This window comes from Erpetoichthys calabaricus, chromosome 13 (assembly GCF_900747795.2).
Source record: "Erpetoichthys calabaricus chromosome 13, fErpCal1.3, whole genome shotgun sequence".
NCBI lineage: Eukaryota > Metazoa > Chordata > Cladistia > Polypteriformes > Polypteridae > Erpetoichthys > Erpetoichthys calabaricus.
Genome location: NC_041406.2, coordinates 4,274,654 through 4,295,930, shown reverse-complemented (window position 1 = coordinate 4,295,930; position 21,277 = coordinate 4,274,654). Strand labels below are relative to the sequence as shown.

Here is a 21,277-nt window from a genome sequence, read left to right as displayed (position 1 = left end):
ACTTCAAGTGCCCCGTCGGCTCCTGGGAGAGTGGAAATCTTTGAGAATGAGTGTAATCGGCGCCATCGAAGCAGGACTCTGTTTGTAAATTACCCTGCACTACTACTTACTGTCCCTTAAGGTGAGTTCGGCTCACTAAAACCACGCAACATTCAAGGTTCCTTTTGTGATGAATTATTTTAAGAAGTAAATCACAGGCACGTAGTGCAAGGTTGTCAGGCAGAAATTAAGACGATCACATAGAAAATGTAATTTCTATACCACAGCGGTCGTGTAGCGCCTTTCACAAGGGATCTACTACCGAGAGATGATCCAAATACATTTTAGCTGCTGTTAGTAATACTTACCTGTTGTGTTAGAGCGCATTTAAAATGTAGTTTACCCCAAACCACTCCAGTAGTGCTCAATGTATCTTTACTTCTTAAATGTTAATGTTTTACTGTTTAATAACTTATAGACTACATTTTATTTTTTTTCCTTGCACTCAGTGGGCGAAGCCACTGGGTAATCAACTAGTAACTAATAAAACTGGAATAAAATAACATTACTTAAATAACAGAACTTAATAACATTACTTAAATAACAGAACTTTAAAATCAGCTTTTGCTTGTACTAGTAACCAGTGAAGAGAAGCTAGAACGGGAGTCACGTGCGCCCCCTTTTTTCATGACTACACCTGTAACATTCTGAAGGAGCTGAAGACTTCTAGTGGCCCAACTAGGAAGACCGGAGAAAAGGGCCTTACAAAAATCAGGACTAGAAAAATCGGGAGTGCTCTCCCTGCGACTTTCTCGTATACTCAGATACAGGGATGGATATATATATATATTTTTTTTTTTTTATTTTTTTGCCTTATATAATTTCTTGTATTAAGAATTTGTTAGTTTTCGCATACCCCTTGGGGTCAGAGTGCAGGGTCAGCCATTGTACAGCGAGCGCCCCTGGAGCAATTACAGGTTAAGGGTCTTGCTCAAGGGCCCAGCAGAGTAGGATCTCTTTTAGCAGTGACGGGGATTCGAACCGGCAACCTTCTGGATACCAGCGCAGATCCTTAGCCTCAGAGCCACCACTCTGCAAGACAGTGATTATATTTTTATATTATGTTCATTAAAGAACCATCAACAACAGTTCAGATCAAATTAATAATATACTGAACAATTATTATAGAAGGAAAATTGACTAAATCGGACTCTGCAGCTGTGTGAATAAAAGGTGAGTACCACTTCCAGTTAGCAGAAGTAGTGCAAAAGTTGATAGAAATCTACGTTTTGTACCGACTACTTGTATGCAACATTTGGTTAACCGAAGTGAAAGCGTCCTCAAGTTATCGTGTTTACACACACAGACAAGACATAATTCCAAAAATGGTATTTTCAGACTTGGAGAGGTCTAAAATATCGAGATTCATCAAAATCTCGACATTGAATCTTTGGACAATTCCAATACTTTCCCTCTGCTTCATATACGAGAAATTCAGGGAGGTCTAAAACATCGAAATTCATCAAAATCTTGAAATGTAATTTTTGAATGATTACAATTGTGGCGAGTGGCTGGGGGTGGTAGCCAGCCGGGACGCCCAGGAGGACCAGAGGAGGGCTTATGCCTCCTCCAGACCACGAGGGGGCGACCGCCCTGGTGGCTTTGGGGACCACCAAGGGGCCCGTGGTCACCACCAGGGGGCGCCCCAATGCCTGAGGATCTCTGGCCCTCAGCAGTTCCGCCACACCCGGAAGTGCTGGGGGGAAGAAGACCAGGGACACCCGGAGTGCTTCTGGGCGCACAGCTGGTACTTCCGCCACACTGGGGAGTGCCGGCGGAAGCTAATCAGGAGTCACCTGGAGCACGTCCAGGTGGATTTAAAAGGGGCCGCCTCCCTCCATTTGATGGCTTGAGTCGGGAGCGGAGAAGGATGGAGCTCGGGAGGAGAGGAAAGGAGGCGGCCTGAAGAGAGGAAGAGGCATTGTGAGGCCTGAACTTTGGGGGAGTTTTGGGGTTGTAAATAAAGAATTATGTATAATAAATGTGTGTTGGGTGAACCGTCGGTGTCTGCCTGTCTGTGTCTGGGCCATGTTCCACACAATACTTTCCCTATACTTCATATACAAACGCATGTATCAGTGTTTCAGCATCATGCACAGATGGAACAGATGGAACAGATCGGATTCTTGCAATATTATTAAGATGAAAACATGCTGTTTTGGTAATAGCCTTGATATGAGACTGGAGTGAGAGACGATTTTTACTGGGTGAAGTTTCACAGATAGAACAGCCATCAATATTAACACTCAAGGAAGGTCTCACACAGATGTCCACATTTGGCTGGGCTAACCACCAATAATTCTGTTTTATCAACATTTAAGAGCAGAAACGTCATATTCATCCATTGTTTAATTTTCGACAGACACACCTCTAAAATCAGCAGTTGGGAAAGGCCATTTGGCTTTACAGGTATACAGTATATACAAGCTACGTATCATCAGCGTAACAATGAAAATGAACACCATATTTACAAATGATGTCGCCAAGGGGAGCATATCCATATTACTAACCGAGAATGGTAAACCGGATGGCATGGACGCAGGTACACGGCGATGGGACCATGAGACATACTGCGCAGGCGTCTCATAAACCGCACGTGAAGTCGTATCCACCGCGAACGAAGGAGTCACGGCCCAAATACGAAAGAGCTCAACTGACGTGAATGAGAAATGAAGCAACAACGCGCCCATAGCTAACGACTAACGACACAGCCATACAAAAAAGAGGATTCTGCGCTGCAGCCCAGACTCAAACGGAAGAAGCTACGACGGCCCCACAGGTCCACAATGATAGTACGAAAGGTGCAGGCGTCACCGCCATATTGTGAGTGGCACTAGTACGGAAGGCGCAGGCGTCACCGCCATATTGTGAGTGGCACTACTACGGAAGGCGCAGGCGTCACCGCCATATTGTGAGTGGCACTAGTACGGAAGGCGCAGGCGTCACCGCCATATTGTGAGTGGCACTAGTACGGAAGGCGCAGGCGTCACCGCCATATTGTGAGTGGCACTAGTACGGAAGGCGCAGGCGTCACCGCCATATTGTGAGTGGCACTACTACGGAAGGCGCAGGCGTCACCGCCATATTGTGAGTGGCACTACTACGGAAGGCGCAGGCGTCACCGCCATATTGTGAGTGGCACTAGTACGGAAGGCGCAGGCGTCACCGCCATATTGTGAGTGACACTAGTACGGAAGGCGCAGGCGTCACCGCCATATTGTGAGTGGCACTAGTACGGAAGGCGCAGGCGTCACCGCCATATTGTGAGTGGCACTAGTACGGAAGGCGCAGGCGTCACTGCCATATTGTGAGTGGCACTACTACGGAAGGCGCAGGCGTCACCGCCATATTGTGAGTGGCACTACTGTGGAGTGAAGTTAGGAATAATGTGCTGCTTGGGATTGTACAAACTGCTGAACGCTTTACACTGAATTCAAACACAATACAGCTCAACGAGACAAACACGAGCCCACCTGGATAAGATCAATGAACGCAGGCGCCTACAACGCGCGTCTGAAACTGCGGAAGCAAAGCAGGCACGGGTTCAAAATGAACAAGCTCGACTGACAGATATACAAACATGAGCCCGGCTGGATACAATCAATGAACGCAGGCGCCTACAATGCGTGTCTGAAATGCCACAAGCAAAGCGGGCACAGCTCCAAGACGAACGAGCTCGACTAATGTATTTCAGGATACCCAACGCCAGGGGTAGGCGAGCAGGGGGCGGAGCCCCCCTTGTAATAATAATAATAATTCATTACATTTATATAGCGCTTTTCTCAGTACTCAAAGCGCTATCCACAATAGATGGGGCCAAGACTTGATCCCTGGGGTACACCAAACTTTACTTCAGAAAATTCAGAAATTTCATTTCAATTCAACTTACACGTTGAAGTTTGTTAGATAAATAAGAATGAAATCATGAAAGGACAATCGCCTGGATGCCAATATGTTTCTTCAAGTGGCCTAAATGTATTCCATGGTCTACGGTGTCAAAAGCAGCACTTAAGTCAAGAAGCAGCAATATTGACATCGTAGCTGCCGAAATATAAGGTGTTGTCAAGCACGGGTAAAACGCGTGTCGAAAAAATTCTCACAGTCCAAAAGTTCATTTTAAAAATATTTAGTGAAAGTTAAAAGCGAATAATCCACACAAAAATAAAAGAGAAAATAGTTACACACGTAGAATAAAAGGCAAAATGTATTTTCCATAATCTTAGCTTTTCTTGAAAAACTTTAGTTATTTCTATGCTTAAAGGATCTTAATTTCTTCTTCTGTACACCTTAAGCGTACGGTACGGTACTTAAATAAACAAGTTTTCTTTGTGCGTTACTTCACACATTCATAGAGCTTGTAGGCCATCAAGCACGGTGACGAGCACGAGCAGAGCTAAAAACCGTATGCCTCTACACCTTACACGTGGCAAGGCTGTCACTAACTGAAGAATAACGTTTACTCAAAGCTGTTAGAAATGGCAAGAATATACCAACACAATTCTATTTACGGGGGTTATAGGAACCTCCCATAGATTATGCATTGTCATCTAATAAATATTCATAAATTTTATAGAACTAGGAAAATGGCTCTTACAGACATCAAATTCGAATCAACAGTGATCCGCACATCACCGATTATTCTCCTCAAAGCAGTTTCTGCAGAATGAGGGAACCAAAACCTGGAAGCCTGACCGCATGTATGGTATTGTATAGTAAGTCCCTTAAGTTGTAGCAGCGCCACTTAAAATTCCTAAATGTCCCAGTGGCCCCGGCGTTATAACGCTATTGGACAGCTTCAGAGGGTGTAGGAGCTGCTGGAAAGAAAACTGAGTAGGCGGGACCTTTTAAAAGGAACCTTAAAGTCACTGTGGGGATCGCGATCATCCGTTTTGCTTGTCGATACACCTCGTACCCACAATTGGGTTACAGTTTCTGTCTGGATGCATGTGATGTCCTACGCCTGCCCATCTGTGCGAGTTTGAACTGATTGGATACATCTTCATCTGAGGGTGGGAGCGCTCCCAATCATCTCAAACCCCACACCGCATCAAGAACCCGGTAGGACAAAACTTTACATCGCTTTCAGAAAGATCTTCACAGGGTCTGTCATTCACAAATCCAACATCAACTGCTCCTGCTAAACTGGGCTATTTTGGAGTTTTATTTGTTTAGTGTTGATTGTTAGAGTTATGGGCGGCACAGTGGCGCAGTGGTAGTGCTGCTGCCTTGCAGTAAGGTTACCCGGGTTCACTTCCCGGGTCCTTCCTGTGTGGAGTTTGCATGTTCTCCCCTTGTCTGCGTGGGTTTCCTCCGGGTGCTCCGGTTTCCTTCCACGGTCCAAAAACATGCAGGTTAGGTGTATTGGCGATCCTCAATTGTGCCTAGTGTGTATGTGTGCTTGGTGTGTGTGTATGTGTGCTTGGTGTGTGGGCGTCCTGCCTGGGATTGGTTTCTGCCTTGTGCTGGCTGGGATTGGCTCCAGCAGACCCCCATGACCCTGTGTATAGCGGGTTGGAAGATGACTGACTGTTAGAGTTATAATTTATTATCGCTGTTGATAATAAACTGAAGGTAGCTGAAAGTGCTGAAGGTAAGAAATTGAGATGATTGAGTCACAGCATACAACAGCGCCAACTAGAGATAGTAGAAAGAAGAGAGCTGGCATGGTGAAAACTGTTGTATGCCCAGCTTAGCAACACTCACACTGCCTGACGTGGTAGCAGACGTAAGTTGGACAGCTGCAAAGGGCACAGGTCATAAGTCTGCTAAACAGGCTGGTGACAGTTGATCCTCACCGATGGAATGTGTCCGAGATCTCCTTTACGTTGACTGAAGCTGTGGTCTGCTGTTCCTTCTTTACTTATTTATGAAGTGACTGTTGCAGGGGTAGGAGTGTACTAGGGGGGAAAAAAAAATGTTGGGGATGGCAGCTTGCACCGCCCGGAGAAGAACCTCAAAAATCTCAAAGGCTGACCCTGACAGCAGGACCTTGGGTGGAGTCGACAGATTTAGCCTCCTGAAGACGGCGTGCACCAGAGAGCCGCTGTAAAGCCTGCAAGAGGGATATAAAAACATGGAAAAAAAAGAACGAGAACACAGAGATCAGTAAACACAAATCACGAAAACGTTAGAATTCAAGGATATTTTCATGAATGACGATGCAACTTCACTTCAAAGTGGGACAGGAACCTCCAGAACTCATCCGTACTTTGAATGACAGCAATGCAAGCAAACCCACGTTCTACCAGAAAAAGGTGAATACCGTATATACTCACCTATAAGTCGGGTCTTGAAACCCGAAAAAATCGATCATAAAATCAGACCCTGACTTATACGCCCGTTCAAAAATGTTTTTTTTTTAACATCTTCTTGCCTCCTCCAGTCTCACACCAGTTTCTCAGATGCACCGATTTCTTTCGCCACTTCAATTACTTTCAGTTTAAAACCAGCTTCATATTTTCTCCTGCTCGAACGCTCCATCGTAGGTACAGTAAGGGATGCTCTTATGATAAAGGTGTATGAGGGTGTGAGATGCACAAAACACAAATCAGTGCAAACGTCACTTCGGAATAGTTTGGGTATTACTGTCTGGTCATGTAGGCACAATACATAGAAAGAAGAAGGCCGTGCGCTCCGTGGTTCCTCTCTCAGGTGGGCGTTAGCATATCGTAATCTCTTGGACCAATAACGTGAGTTTTCCGCATTCGTCTTATATGACCGACATTATAAAATAATGAAATTATATGGTAAAATCAAGCCCAGACTTATCTGCGGGAGAACTTATCCGCAAGTGTATACGGTACTTCAGTTTAGGTGCTGTGAATATGTATCCGTTACTCACATCCTGTTATGAACTAAGATTGTTTTTGGTCGTATCAATACTTACAATGCGTCAATAAACAGCTCATTCGTCTCCGTGCAGTGCGGCACATTGAGATCCTTTGACATGCTGTGAATATGAAGGATTTACAGGTCGTTTACTGAAAACCGTAATATCTGGAGAAACGCATCCGTCCTGCGTTCCAATGTGCAGCGGCAGATGATGACAGATAGATAGATAGATAGATAGATAGATAGATAGATAGATAGATAGATAGATAGATAGATAGATAGATAGATAGATAGATAGATAGATAGATAGATAGATAGATAGATAGTTTCCAGAAGTAAATTTCCCAAGGGGAAATTCACATCACAAATATCCTCGAGTCGTTCATGCTTAACATGGGCTTCATCGGGTCTTAACCACGTCATTCGTGTTTTGTAAATAATAAATATTCATAAAAAACTCTAACAATCTTTAATTTAATATTGTTTTTTTTGTATCAGTATGCTGCTGCTGGAGTATATGAATTTCCCCTTGGGATTAATAAAGTATCTATCTATCTATCTATCTATCTATCTATCTATCTATCTATCTATCTATCTATCTATCTATCTATCTATCTATCTATTATATAGTGCCTTTCATTATCTATCTATCTAAGTATTCTTCTGATGCCTTCTACTTCAACTCAAACATCTTTCACCCATTTGAAAGAGACATTCAGATTTTACAGATAATTGGCATCTCTGCCACCTTCTCGATTGTCTCATTTTTTTTTTTTTGTTATTCTCCTCTCCATCCCTGATATACGGCCAGGTTTGTGTTATTTCTGTGACATCATAATTATGTGCAGCTACCATACATAACTATGGTATAAATGTGGGATGATCTGATGACGCATCGGAATCAGTCAGTGTTGAAAGTGTCAGGTCTCAGCCAGACCCCGGGCTCGGGTTCAAATTCAGGTTTTGTGTCTGTCACACACATGCGCATGGGGAACAGCCTAAGGGCTTACGTGATTGTACATCTCCATCAAGACATGAGGGGGCGCTGTGCAGCAACACATTCACTTCTGTTTTCCCCTCTGCAGAAAAGATTGACACAATTCCACATATGACGTGACTTCCGGGGTCAGACCACCTGGACCCGTCTCTTATGCCCAGAATGCATCTTAACCTAAGAGATGCCATCTTCGGCAGTCTGATTAGGGAAACCTGGAAGACTCAACTCTTTGACGTGTTTTTTGTTTTGTTTTTACATGCAATTAATACACGGGGTTGGCCGTGAAGGTGCCCCAAAACTGTTTCCTTGTCTTTGGTATCATTGCATTCCCTTTTGTTCATTTTTGATTCTTTGATTTATGTTGATTATGTTAATGTTACTTTGTTGTTACTAATTTCAACAGTCCGAGGCAACGGGGAGTGCGGCGGAGAGGTGAAGAAGAGAGGGCAGGCAGGGTGGAGTGCTGGAGAAGAGTGTCAGGAGTGATTTGTGACAGACAGGTATCAGCGAGAGTGAAAGGGAAGGTCTACAGGATGGTGGTGAGATCAGCTATGTTATATGGGCTGGAGACGGTGGCACAGGAGACAGAGCTGGAGGTGACAGAGTTAAAGATGTTAAGATTTGCATTGGGTGTGACGAGGATGGACAGGATTAGAAACGAGGACATTAGAGGGTCAGCTCAAGTTGGACGGTTGGGAGACAAAGTCAGAGAGGCGCGATGGCGTTGGTTTGCTCATGTGCAGAGGAGAGATGCTGGGTGTATTGGGAGAAGGGTGCTAAGGATAGAGCTGCCAGGCAAGGGGAACAGAGGAAGGCTTAAAAGAAGGTTTATGGATGTGGTGAGGGAGGACATGCAGGTGATGGGTATAACAGAACAAGATGACGAGGACAGAAAGATATGGAAGAAGATGATCTGCTGTGGCAACCCCTAACGGGAGCAGCCAGAAGAAGAAGAAGAAGAAGAAGAAGCGCTAATGCCATCTTTACTATCAGATTTTTGAGACTTTTGAATTGTAGTACTTTCATAATCTCTAGTGATGGGTGAGGCAGAAAATGGTGTAAAAAGACAGGGACAGGTGGAGACGGATGATCAGCTGTGGCAGCCAAAACAGTAAGAAGAAGAACAAGTTATTGTTACTTTTGCTTATTTATGTGCATCATTCCTTGTTTTTGATTTTAGTTATGTATGTAAGCTGCCCATGTTATGTTCCATGTCTTTTGTGGGTGGTCCACCACCCAAGAAATGAGGGCAACCAGCCAATCACCATCAGGAATGGCCCTCCACCCTTTAAACGTAGAGGGTCTCCCACAGTTTTAGGCGGTTTATTTTGAATGTGCTGGGGAGTCGGTGAGATTTCTCACGTTTTCTACTCCGCTTTGTGATGTATTGAATTTTTTTTACCTTTTTGACTTGGCCTTTGGATCGTGTTTTTGGGCCATTGTTCATCCTTGGATTGCCTTGCTGGCAGTTCCTTTATTTTTTTTTTGTGCTCTTTGGAGGTTTGTGTGTTTACAGGGCTTTTGTGATATGGACCTTTTTGTTTTAGAATATTCGTTGCTAGCAGGGGTTTGATGGTCTATCCTCCCTCTAGTGGGCATTATTGGAAATGTTTGGCACTAGGTGCTTCGGAATGTATAGGGACTTATGTGCTTTGGGATTCCTCTTTTATGAAATCGGCGATCCAAAGAATGCCAGGAAGTGTGGGAGACCCTTTGAATTTATAGGGGGTTTCATTTCAAAATGCCTGAAAGTGGTGAGTTTATTGGTGCTTATTTAATTTCTCGGATTTCTAGATTTTTCGACCCTCTGTTCTGTTTTTTTTGACAATTCTTTGAATATCTCTATGCTATGGATTTTCTTTGGTGTTACAGGTGACGCCGTTTTTTGCTGTTACAAGCAGTTTTGTGAAGAATAAATCATTTTATTTATAAAGACTCTGTGTTTGTCCTGTTACTAGCTGGGGCTTGATGGGGGTATCCCCCTCTATTGGGCATTTCTGGAAGTTTTTCTTGGAACTACGTGATTTGGGACTCCTAGTTTATGACAGAAGGGTCTAAACTTCTTTGATTTCTTGATCCACAAGGGGGCTTCGCTCACCTGCCCCCAGTGTTGGGTATCCTGAAATACATTAGTCGAGCTCGTTCGTTTTGGAGCCGTGCCCGCTTTGCCTGCGGCATTTGAGACGCGCGTTGTAGGCGCTTGCGTTCATTGATTTTATCCCGGCGGGCTCATGTTTGTATATCCGTCAGTCGAGGTCGTTCGTTTTGAACCCGTGCCTGCTTTGCTTCCGCAGTTTCAGATGCACGTTGTAGGCGCCTGCGTTCATTGATCTTATCCAGGTGGGCTCGTGTTTGTCTCGTTGAGCTGTACTGTGTTTGAATTTGGTGTAAAGCATTCAGCGGTTTGTACAAACCCAAGCAGCACATTATTCCTAACTTCACTCCGCAGTAGTGCCACTCACAATATGGCGGTGACGCCTGCGCCTTCCATATCTTTGTGGACCTGTGGGGCCTCCGTAGCCTCTCACGTTTGACTCTGGGGTGCAGCGCAGAATCCTCTTTTCTGTGTGGTTGTGTCGTTAGTGGTAGCTATGGGCGCGTTGTTGCTTCATTTCTCATTCACGTTAGTTGAGCTCTTTCGTTCTTGGGCCGTGACTCCTTTGTTCGCAGTGGATACGACTTCGCTTGCGGTTTATGGAACGCGTGCCTGCACAGTACGTCTCATGGTCCCATCACCGTGTCCCTGCGTCCATATCCGGTGTATTCTCAGTTAGTAATATGGATGGCTAAGAGTAGTGAAGGTAGCAGTGGTACCAGTTGTCATGAATGTTGGGGTCCTATTGCTTTTTTCTGCCATTTTGTGCAACCATCATTAGGGTCGCAGTCTCCAGGGTCGTGACCTCAAGTTCATCGGCACAGTGGGATAAAAGGTCAGCGTTTCTGATCTGCAGATAAATCCTTTAAACACAAAAAAGAAACTCTTTTTGCTAACTGATCTCCATGTCTTGCCCGATTTTTGACTTTGATTCTTGCCTCTTTGTCAGGATTTTGGTCGTTTTGTGTTGCCTTTTGCACGCATCTAAAAAAAATGTGTGTTTCTGTTTCATGTCAAGCCAGGACCCCAACAGCAATAGCAGCACTTGTGAACTCCTGCTGATGGCAAGACCAGGAGAAAGGGGACAAACTCTTCTTCTTTCTTTGGCTACTCCCGTTAGGGGTTGCCACAGCGGATCATCTAAATTTTTGGTGCACATATTGATTTGGCAAAATTTGACACCGAATGCCCTTCCTGATGTAACCCTCCTCATTTATCAGAAAGGGGACAAACTCTAAGGCTGGAAATTTAGGGTTAAAATCTTGTAGTTGGAGTGGCATGGCAGGAAAGTGGAGAACACAAGAGAAATACATAAAAAAAAAACCCACAGACAGTGAGGTGAAGCCCCCCACACACACACACAGAGTAATAATGGTGCTCACCTGGACACTTCGGGCTCTTCCAATGGACGGCACAGCAGCTGATTCAGATGCAGGCTTATCTGTAAAGTCGCTTGCCACTGGCTGAAGATGTGGGCGGCATCCCGGTCGAGGGGCTGCTGGCGGCTCGTCCGAAGTTCCTGAAGCGCCAACCCTGGAGAAGCCGCTGAGCCTAACGAGAGGGTCAGAAGTTAGGATTTCGTGTTACGAGAGCGCCAGCACATGAGTGGCGCACAGTCAGCCGTTTGAACACTGAATCATTTCCTGGCCGCGGTGAGCTGTACGCACGTCTTTATCGTGTTGGAGTCACATGAAGCCCAGATTCATAATAAGGCTTGTGCGTGCAGCGCCTTCACAAAGTCTTTGGGACCCCATTACGCATGTTGTTTTGCCACAGCCTTGTGTGAAAATCATTTCATTTTTTTCCCCCACACATCAAAAAACAGTCAATAGTCCAGAATGACGAGCGAAAAACAGGAGTTTAGAAATTTTGGCTAAAATAAAAACCTGATGCAGGTGTTCGGACCCTTTACTCCCTTATTTCATTGAAGACCCTTTGACAGCGATTCCTGGCTGGAGTCTTTTTGTGTCTGACGTGATACGCCTCACGAGTTACGTCCCCTGCCTGGGTTGGATTGACAGATGTTGCCCCTCTTTGAACATAGCGGGTTAGTTGGTATTATTAACCCTTAAGCCACTAGAGTCGGTTCCCAGTGCAATTTGCCAGACGAGACAGGCTATAAGTAATAAACTTTAACAGGTCCTTTATTAAGAGACACTTCACGACTAGCAGAATCGTACGTCAACGTCGCCGCCATATTGTGAGTGGCACTGCTGTGGAGTGAAGTAATGAATAATGTGCTGCTTGGGATTGTACAAACCGCTGTACGCGCCACACCAAATCCCGGGGGATTACATTTCATAGGTAAGGCTGAACAATTGTTTTGGTTATATATGGCCGTTAGGAAATCCCGTTGTTTAATCGTTACTTTAGCTAAGCCAGGCTAAGCTAGTAAAGCTATGCATTTAGGTGCTCAAGTGAGCCTCCAAACAACGTTTTGGCTAAACGTATTTAGTCACCAGCTATGTAGATTGTTGTTAGCTGTTAACATGTCTCAAACTTGATGATGTTTTTTCTCAAGGAGCACATCGAGGAAACACAGTTTGTAAGTGACAACCATCATTGTATACTCATGTCTTTAGTTGTGTCTGTCTTTCACAAACTAAGGCTGCACCATAGTGCCAGACTGAATACTCTCATATTACAAGATCTGAGTGGGCGAGAGAGGAATGAAGGCAGTCCCCGAGATGTTACGTTTATGGGAGGAATGGTTAATAATAATAATTATAATTATTATTATTTAATACTTGGCAGTATTGGCGTATACATGGATATTAATAATTGAATTTAAACGATTCGCCGAAATCTGTTGTATGTGAACGATACTGTTTTATATGTTATTGATATTTCATCAGAATACACGGTTTACACGTCTACCTGTATTAGTTTAAATGGCACTTTTGCCACTCGCAATAAGGCTGACGTATCGTGTCTATTGGGAAACACAGTGAATGCGATGTCTATCTATATATGTGTATGTATTTAGATAGATAGATAGATAGATAGATAGATAGATAGATAGATAGATAGATAGATAGATAGATAGATAGATAGATAGATAGATAGATAGATAGATAGATAGATAGATAGATAGATAGATAGATAGATAGATAGATACTTTATTAATCCCAGGGGGAAATTCACAATTTTTGATATATATTTAGAACGAGTCATGGTTCCAAACGGAAACAGCTTTACTACAAATGTATTTCTTTCATTAAATGAGAACTTTCCCAGGACGCTCTCACCCTCCATGATCTTACATCCCTACATAGATTAGAAGGAACAGAAAGTAATTGCCATTCTTAGATTTGCGATTCTTTAGAGAATCGGGGCTTACTGGTTTATCTCTAAAGCACTTTAAAAACAACATCAAGGCTGACCAAAGTGCTGTACAATAAAAACCCAACATATCAGACAAACAATAACCAAAGGGTAAAAGAAACAGAAACACATGAAATCTGAAGAGATTCACAATAAAAAGTACCCAGACAGTCAACATGTCACACTGGGTTAAAGGCCAGGGAGTCAAAGTGTGTTTTTAAATAAGACACTCCTGTGTTGTCTTTGCTTTGTCCTGTTGGCCTGTCCAAAGTGCCCTGCAGCAGGTTTTTATTAAAACTTTGAACCCTGCACTCCTCAGAGTTTTCAGAGCTATAACCCCAGCTTCTCCAGCAACCAAAACTTTTGATTTAAGTTAGCTTAAACTCTCACACTCAAGCATAAGAAAGTTTACCTTGGATTAGAATTAGAAGTAAATTCCTCCAATAAATAATTCCAGAATTTGTCCAGTTCTTAAATGCTTTTGTTGTGTTACGCTTTTCAACGATACTTCTTACATCACTAAAATCGATTTTTGGAAGTGTAAAGTGTGAGGTGGGATAAACCCAATCCCCTGCTGGCTCTCTAACAGGACGCAGGTTTTCCTTGCCAAGGTGTCTGTTTTGTCTTGGTGGAGTTCTCTATGACTCGACTTTCCCCTTTTGTATTCTTCATCATGTAGCCTTTGTCAGAAGGCCTCAAATCTCGTAGACGTACTACTGTCTATAAGGCATTGTACTTTATAACTTCTCCCCACCTTCCCTTCTACATCTATAACCTCAGGCAATTACACAGAGTAAAAGACAAGCAGGAGTTAAGTTACAACTTTAAATAATGTACAGTGGAACCTCGCTTCACAACCATAATTCGTTCCAAAACTCTGGTCGTAACCCGATTTGGTTGTGACCCGAAGTAATTTCCCCCATAGGATTGTATGTAAATACAATTAATCCATTCCAGACCGTACAAACTGTATGTAAATATATTTTCTTTAAAGATTTTTAAGCACAAAAATAGTTAATTATACCATAGAAGGCACAGTGTAATAGTAAACTAATGTAAAAACATTGAATAACACCGACACAAACACCCAGGCTCCCTGCTCAGCTGCACGGGAGCCTTCGCTCTCACTATCCTGCATCAGCTTTATTTATTTAGTTATTTATTAAAACTGGCCTTTTTGACAGGAGCTGTGGACCCGCTATACCACAGGAGGAAGCTGGGTTGAGAGGAGGTTACAACTTTGAGGGAGAGTTCCTCTGCGTGATGCACCTAGAACAATGTACAGTACAGGGAGAGACTGAACACGTGCGGAAATCATCAGCACGCACAAACCGAAAGGGAAACTGACTTGTTCGTATACCGTGTGTGTGGTCGTGAACAGATGCAAAAGTTTGGCGAATGTTTTGGTCATAACCCGATTTGTACGTGTTCCGAGACGTTCGTGAACCGAGGTTCCACTGTACTAGCAAATCGTGCTTTGGAAAATTTCTCAAGAATACAAGCGTTGATGAAATGATGATGAGGGAGAGTAGAACATCACACGTTACCGTAAGAAAGGCGATTATTTTAATAAGTAGAGACTTACTGAGAGGGATCAATATTAGAATAGTCACATGATTAGTATGGGATGTTATTATTATAGTCACTTACAACAGCAGGAATATTTACAATCCAAAGTGTAACATGAACAGGTTAACGGAACATATTGGATATGAAGGGAAATGCAGGGCACACGTAAGTCAGTGGCCGTCAGGTAATGTAGTATACCGATGTCTATAATGATTGTCGGAAAATGCAATTGTTTGCATAAACGTTATTGCCAGTGAAAATATTCCTCTGTGTGTAACCTGTAAGTACCTGAACATTTAACTTGGGTTTCGATGTAACTCTGGAAAATGTAGTGTACAACTGGCCGTGAGTAAAAATGGGGCCTGGCAAATAAATGCCGACGTGATTAAACGTTTGTCCTTGTGACTTGGTGATAGTCATACAATATGCTAAACGAACGGGGAATTGCCTACGCCATAATATTAAGGGAATATCTTGTTTTGAGTTGCCAGTGTTATAGAATCCCTGTAGTTTGTCCGTCGTAATGTTTCTTGTCGTCTGGCAGTCTGCCGCTGCTCTTCAGAAAGGTTGTGTGTGTAATTTGTTGTTTGTGTGTGAGACTTGCTGCCGCTGATCTTTGGATAATGTCGCTCTGTGGTTTGTCAAACGTTGTCTTTGTTGTTCTAAGGCTGGTTGGTCTGGCGTGATGTCGATGTTTCTGCTTCTGTGCGTTGGTGTGAGTATGTAGGCCAGCGAGACTGGTTCTGTTGGTCGCAGCTACACTGTATGTGCCTTTTCATTTTACGTTGAAGTGAAGGAAAGAGGAGATGTAAAATGGTGGTGTCATAATGCAGTTTCGGTCAGTAACAAAGTATGCGCCGAATAAACAGTCAAACACCAAAGTCGATAATCAGTCACATTGAAGACTTGAAGATACGTGTAAGACCAAAACTCTGCCTGGAACACGGATTCCACGCTGTTGTTGTGGAGGGATATCGTAGTTGTGGCAACTGTTGTTTATATCGAGCACGGACGGACACAAGCGAAATAATATAAGGATTATTGATAATATTCATAAATAATAACAATAAGCAAAGTACACGTGAAGTCCTAATAAATGCTGATGTGTAGTTTCAGGAGACACACAGACTTGTTAGTTTCTTAAAACGTCTTTAGTTAAGTCATCATTTCTAGTCAGCTTTCTTCAGAATAAGGCCACATGCCTGCCTCAATATGGCTGCCGAGTGTGAGAGATGCTCCTTCATCATGATGGTGTTAGAGAGAGAGGGAGGGGTAAGGCAAGCAAATCTATAGACTCTGAGTCCAAACCCTACAGCCAATAGGGCGTTGTGGTACTTAATGGCTACTGATTTAAAATCAAACAGGCAACTTCAGACCAACAGAATTCTGGTGTGACACAATGGCGTCATAAAATTACAAACAGTCGGTCCTAAAAAATGGGGGGGGGGGGGGGGGGGGGGGTAGTTCAACATCAAACCCTTGCTGGTCTTATCAATGATATAACACTAATAATACATTGCTTCGTCTACGTTGCAAATATAGACAGAATATTTATCAACTTATACTGTACACAAAATTTAAAAATCTCAACAGCGTCACCTCCAGTGTTTTGTCAAAAGGGCTAAAGTGCTCGATTGATAAGACCCGAGTGACCACTTGACGTGCCTCACCATGTGCGATTCCCACCAGAATTGCTTGCAGATGCTGAAGGCTCGGACGAGGATCTGAGTGAATCAACCAGAAGTGGGTGACGTACACGGGTAAAACCAGGTGCCGAGGAACTTCCTCCACAGTCGAAGAGCTGACCCCCAGAATCTCCAAGAACATCTGCAGGCACCTAGCCAATGGAAGCTGGAGATGAGCGACAAAAAAAAAAAAAAAAAAAAAAAAAGAAAAACAACCACATCAGAACTGGCCGACGTTAAGAGTGGTGACCAGCAGGGGGCAGTACTGGGCCTGCTGCTATTTTTAATATATATAAATAAGCTGGTTAAGTCTGCAGATGATGCCAAGTTGAGTGGACTGGCAAATAAACTTCATTTCGTTGAATCATCACAGAGGATTTGGACAGCAGACAGGCTTGGTCAGATTTGTGGCGGATGAAATTTAATGTCAGTAAATGTAAAGTATTACACAAAGAAAGTAAAAATGTGAGGTTTGAATACACAATGGAAGGTCTGACCTTATGGGAAGGACTTAGGAGTGATAGTGGACTCTAAGCTATCGACTCCCAGACAGTGTTCAGAAGCCATTAAGAAGGCTAACAGACTGTCAGGTTATATAGCGCCTTGATGTGTGGAGTACAAGTCACAGGAGGTTCTACTCAAGCTTTATAACACACTGGTGATGCTTCATCTGGAGTTCTGGGTGCAGGTTTGGGCCCACCAGACATAGCAGCACTAGAGAAAGTCCAGAGAAGAGTGACTGGGCTAATTCAGGCCAACAGGGGATGAGTTATGAGGAAAGATAAAAGAGCTGAGCCTAACACTTGCGTTAGGTTTAGGTCTTGTTAGGTTTTAATTCACAATTGGTGGTCTGAAAATTGAAAGTCCACCTTATGAGAACGATTTAGGAGTTGTAGTGGACTTGACATGATCAACTGGTAGACAGTGTTCAGAAGCCATTAAGAAGGCTAACAGACTGTCAGGTTATATAGCACCTTGATGTGTGGAGTACAAGTCACAGGAGGTTCTGCTCAAGCTTTATAACACACTGGTGAAGACTTATCTGGAGTCCTGGGTGCAGTTGTGGTCTACAAAAAAAACATAACAGCACAAGGAAAAGTTCAGAGAAGAGCAACCAGGCTGATTAAGGGCTACAGGGGATGAGTTATGAGGAAAAAATAAAAGAGCTGAGTCTTTACAGGAGACCTGAGTGAAGTGTTTAAAATTATGAAGGGAATTAGATCGAGACGGTGACTTTAAAATGAGTTCATCAAGAACATGGGGACACAGTTAGAAACTTGTTAAGGGGAAATTTCACACAAACTGTAGGAAGTTTTTCTTTACCTGCAGAACCACAAAGTGGTGTGGTGGACTGGGTGACTTCAGGGACCTTCAAATCTCAACTTGAGGTTTGTTTTGTTAGGAGCTCTGCATTCATTGAAATTTTTTTATTGGAATCTTAGTGGTCTCTGCTTTGGTTTTCTGACTTTTGAGGGTTAACTAGTGGCTACTCCTGTTTTACGCCTGTTGGTTTGGTTTTGTTTGTGTAGAAGTATTTTTATCACTTCCATCTCCGCTTTGTTCAGCTATCAGCAGTTCCATTTTGAACGGCCTTACTTAGGGCCGAGTGTTCTCTGAGGTTGCGAAATGTCAATGATGACACTTTGGCATAAAATCGTCAGAAAAAGGGGAGCTTTGAGTTTGTTTCCCTTTTGGATTTCTAAATGCAATCTTACATATCGGTCAAAGAGCAGGTAGCGGCACCATCATATAATGAGAGGACTATGACCAGCGGCATAAATAATAATTATAGAAATATCAAGGAATTGGCAGAAAACATCATGTATGTATATGACAGACACAAAGATTGTAGGCTTAAGCCTCTGAATCGCCTATGACCCAACTACGACAAAACAAAGGGTAAGAGTGGCGCACACATGGCCACCGTTTTTCCTTGGCAGAGTCCTATGTGATTCTACTTTCCCCTTTTCATTGTTTAGCCTTTATCAGAATGCCTCACATCCTACTGTTTATAAGGTATTGTACTTTAGCACTCCTCACCATCTTCCCTTCTAAATCTATAATATGAAGCAATTAGAGAGAGTAAAAGGACAAGCAGGGGTTAAGTTACACATTCTAATAACGGGTTATTGATAATATTCATAAAAATAATAATAATGAAGCAAAGCACATGTGAATATTGGCAAACCATAACCATACAACTTGATAAATGCTGAGGTGTAGTTTCAGGCGACACACAGACTTGTAGTTACTTAAATGTCTCTGGTCAAGTCAGCTTTCTTCAGTACAGGCCGCATGCCTGTCTCAATATGTCTGCCGAGCTCAGCTCCTCATTGTGTTCTCTTCATGGCCACGGTGTGAGAGAGAGGTGGGGGGAGGAAGGGAGGGGTAAAGCGGCCAACGTTATACATTCCTATCCAAATCTTTCCACCAATAGGACGTCATGATACGGAATGGCCTCCGATTCCAAACCAATCCCTAGCAGCCATACCTCAGACCAATGGGGGCACACGCTGCCTTTTCACAGATGCCCCCCCCCCCCACCCCCCCATTTGTTTGGCTGAAGCTTGTCAGCTAGGTGGTCTAAGGCCGGGTTTATTCTTCATGTAACAAGCGGACGCTACTGCTACGTAAGCAGTGTACTGTTTATACTTGCACGCGTACTTTACGTAAATCTGGAAGATTCCAGCAGGTGGCAGTGCGAGATATCATCACGGTGACAGCAGGTTCGGCTTCGCTGTGCTGTGAATTGCCTGAGACATCCATTAAATTCTGAGGACACCTTGCCACAATGTATCTGAGAAGGATGTTTAATAATTTTATTCATTAATCCAGGGATGTGCCCATTCTAGCACACATCGGGCGTAAGGCAGAAACAATCCTTGGACGGGGCATCAGGTCATCGCAGGGTGAACACAAACACACTGGCGTCATTTTAGTGTCACCAAATCCCCAAACCTTCATATCTTTGGAAGGAAACCGGAGCCCACTGTGGAAACCCAGCAGAAAAACATAATGAACGGGACTCCCTGCGAGACAGACCACAACGCCACAACATGTGTAATTACGATCAGTGTAAGAGCCATTGTCCTAGTTATAGAAGATTCATAAATATTTTACTAGATGACAAAGCATATTCTATGGGAGGCTCCTATAACCCCCATAAGTAGAATTGTATTGGTATATTCTTGCCATTTTTTAATAGCTCTGACTAAATATTATTCTCAGTTAGTGACCAGCCTTGCCATGTGTCAGGCGTACAGGGCACAAGGTTTTAAACTGTGCCCGTGCCTACGTGCCTAAAGCCTATGGACCTTTTGAGTGTGTGAAGTAACACTAAGAAAACAGAGCTTATTTACATGCTGTGCCGTACGTTTAAAGCGTACAGAAGAAGAAGCTAAGAATCTTTAAGTATAGAAGAAGTAAAGAACTTTTAAGTACAGAAATAACTAAAGTTTCTCAAGAAAAGCTTAATATAGAGAAGATACATTTTTCCTTTTATTTGCCTTTTATTCTAAGTGTGTAACGACTTTTTTCTTTACTCTTGTGTGGATTATTTGCTTTTAACCTTCACTAAATATTTTTCAAACGAAGTTTCAGACTAAGAGATTTCAAAACCCGTACTTGATCTCGCCGTATACTTTGGCGGCTACAATCAGTATTCATTATTTAAATGAAGTTAACGACTTATCTGTAAAATGTAACATACACACTTCACTGCATTTCATCATGAAAGTGATATCAAGTTAAGTAAAAGACGATTACGAGGTGACCTGAGTGAAGTGTTTAAAATTATGAAGGGAATGAGTCCAGTGGATCAAGACTGTTATTTTAAAACGAATTCATCGAGAACATGGGGACACAATTGGAAAGTTGTGAAGGGTAAATTTTGCACAAATATCAGGAAGTTTTTCTTCACACAAAGAACGACAGACACTTGGAATGAGCGACCAAGTAGTGTGGTGGACAGTAAGACGTTGGGGACTTTCAAAACTCGACTTGATGTTTTTTTGGAAGAAATAAGTGGAGAGGACTGGCGAGCTTTGTTGGGCTGAATGGCCTGTTCTCATCCAGAGTATTCTAATGTTCACTATGTCATCATGCAGCATATTCATTATTTTTAACATTAAGGTAGCGATTAACAACTGGGTCGGTTTAAAGGTAACGTTTACGAAGGTCGACTTTAATGATAAAGTAAACTACGAGGTTAAAGTGGACATTTTGAGATTAAAACCGAAATTTCCACTTTATTCACAAAATAGACCTTTTCACTGTGTCCTTAAATTTTTTCTCTGGGGCTCAAATACGCCGCCGTACATTCTGATGACGGCACAGAAGATGGTATGTGAGACCTTTAAAATGCAGCGTGTCATTATGATGGGGAATATGTGACACTTGAATATAAAAGCACCACAAAGGCATTTGTATGTTGGCATTTTGCTTCACCACATCGAACCATTCATCAAACATCGGAGTGCGCACATCAATCCTCAAAGCAGCTTTCTGTCACATGTAGACAGCAAACAGAGACTCTGATGTCACGTTCCGACTTTTATCACACTGCGCCCCTGCCCGACATTTTGCTGGTACTGCAACTCGCGCACGCATTGCCTTCATTTCTGAGGAACTGCTCAAAGGACGCATCAAATGAACGCTGGGAACGCGTGGCAGCCGTGATGTGTGTGTACGTGTTCTGAGCGTGAAGTCTAAATGAGCCCTTAAGGCCTTCCTGTGGGG

The 21,277-nt window shown here is 43.1% G+C and overlaps 1 protein-coding gene across 1 annotated transcript in view; it reads right to left on the bottom strand.

Annotated features, from left to right (window-relative positions):
• Nucleotides 1–5,500: 5,500 nt before the first annotated feature.
• LOC114664082 (protein asteroid homolog 1-like) overlaps nucleotides 5,501–21,277 on the bottom strand; it is a 59,064-nt gene continuing 43,287 nt past the window's right edge. Inside the window, exons 3-5 of the mRNA XM_051936120.1 lie at nucleotides 16,526–16,706; nucleotides 11,345–11,513; nucleotides 5,501–6,091 (exon numbers count right to left, since the gene is read on the bottom strand). Coding sequence (XP_051792080.1) covers nucleotides 5,896–6,091; nucleotides 11,345–11,513; nucleotides 16,526–16,706 — 546 coding nt within the window. The 3' untranslated portion in view covers nucleotides 5,501–5,895. The remainder of the gene's footprint in view (nucleotides 6,092–11,344; nucleotides 11,514–16,525; nucleotides 16,707–21,277) is intronic.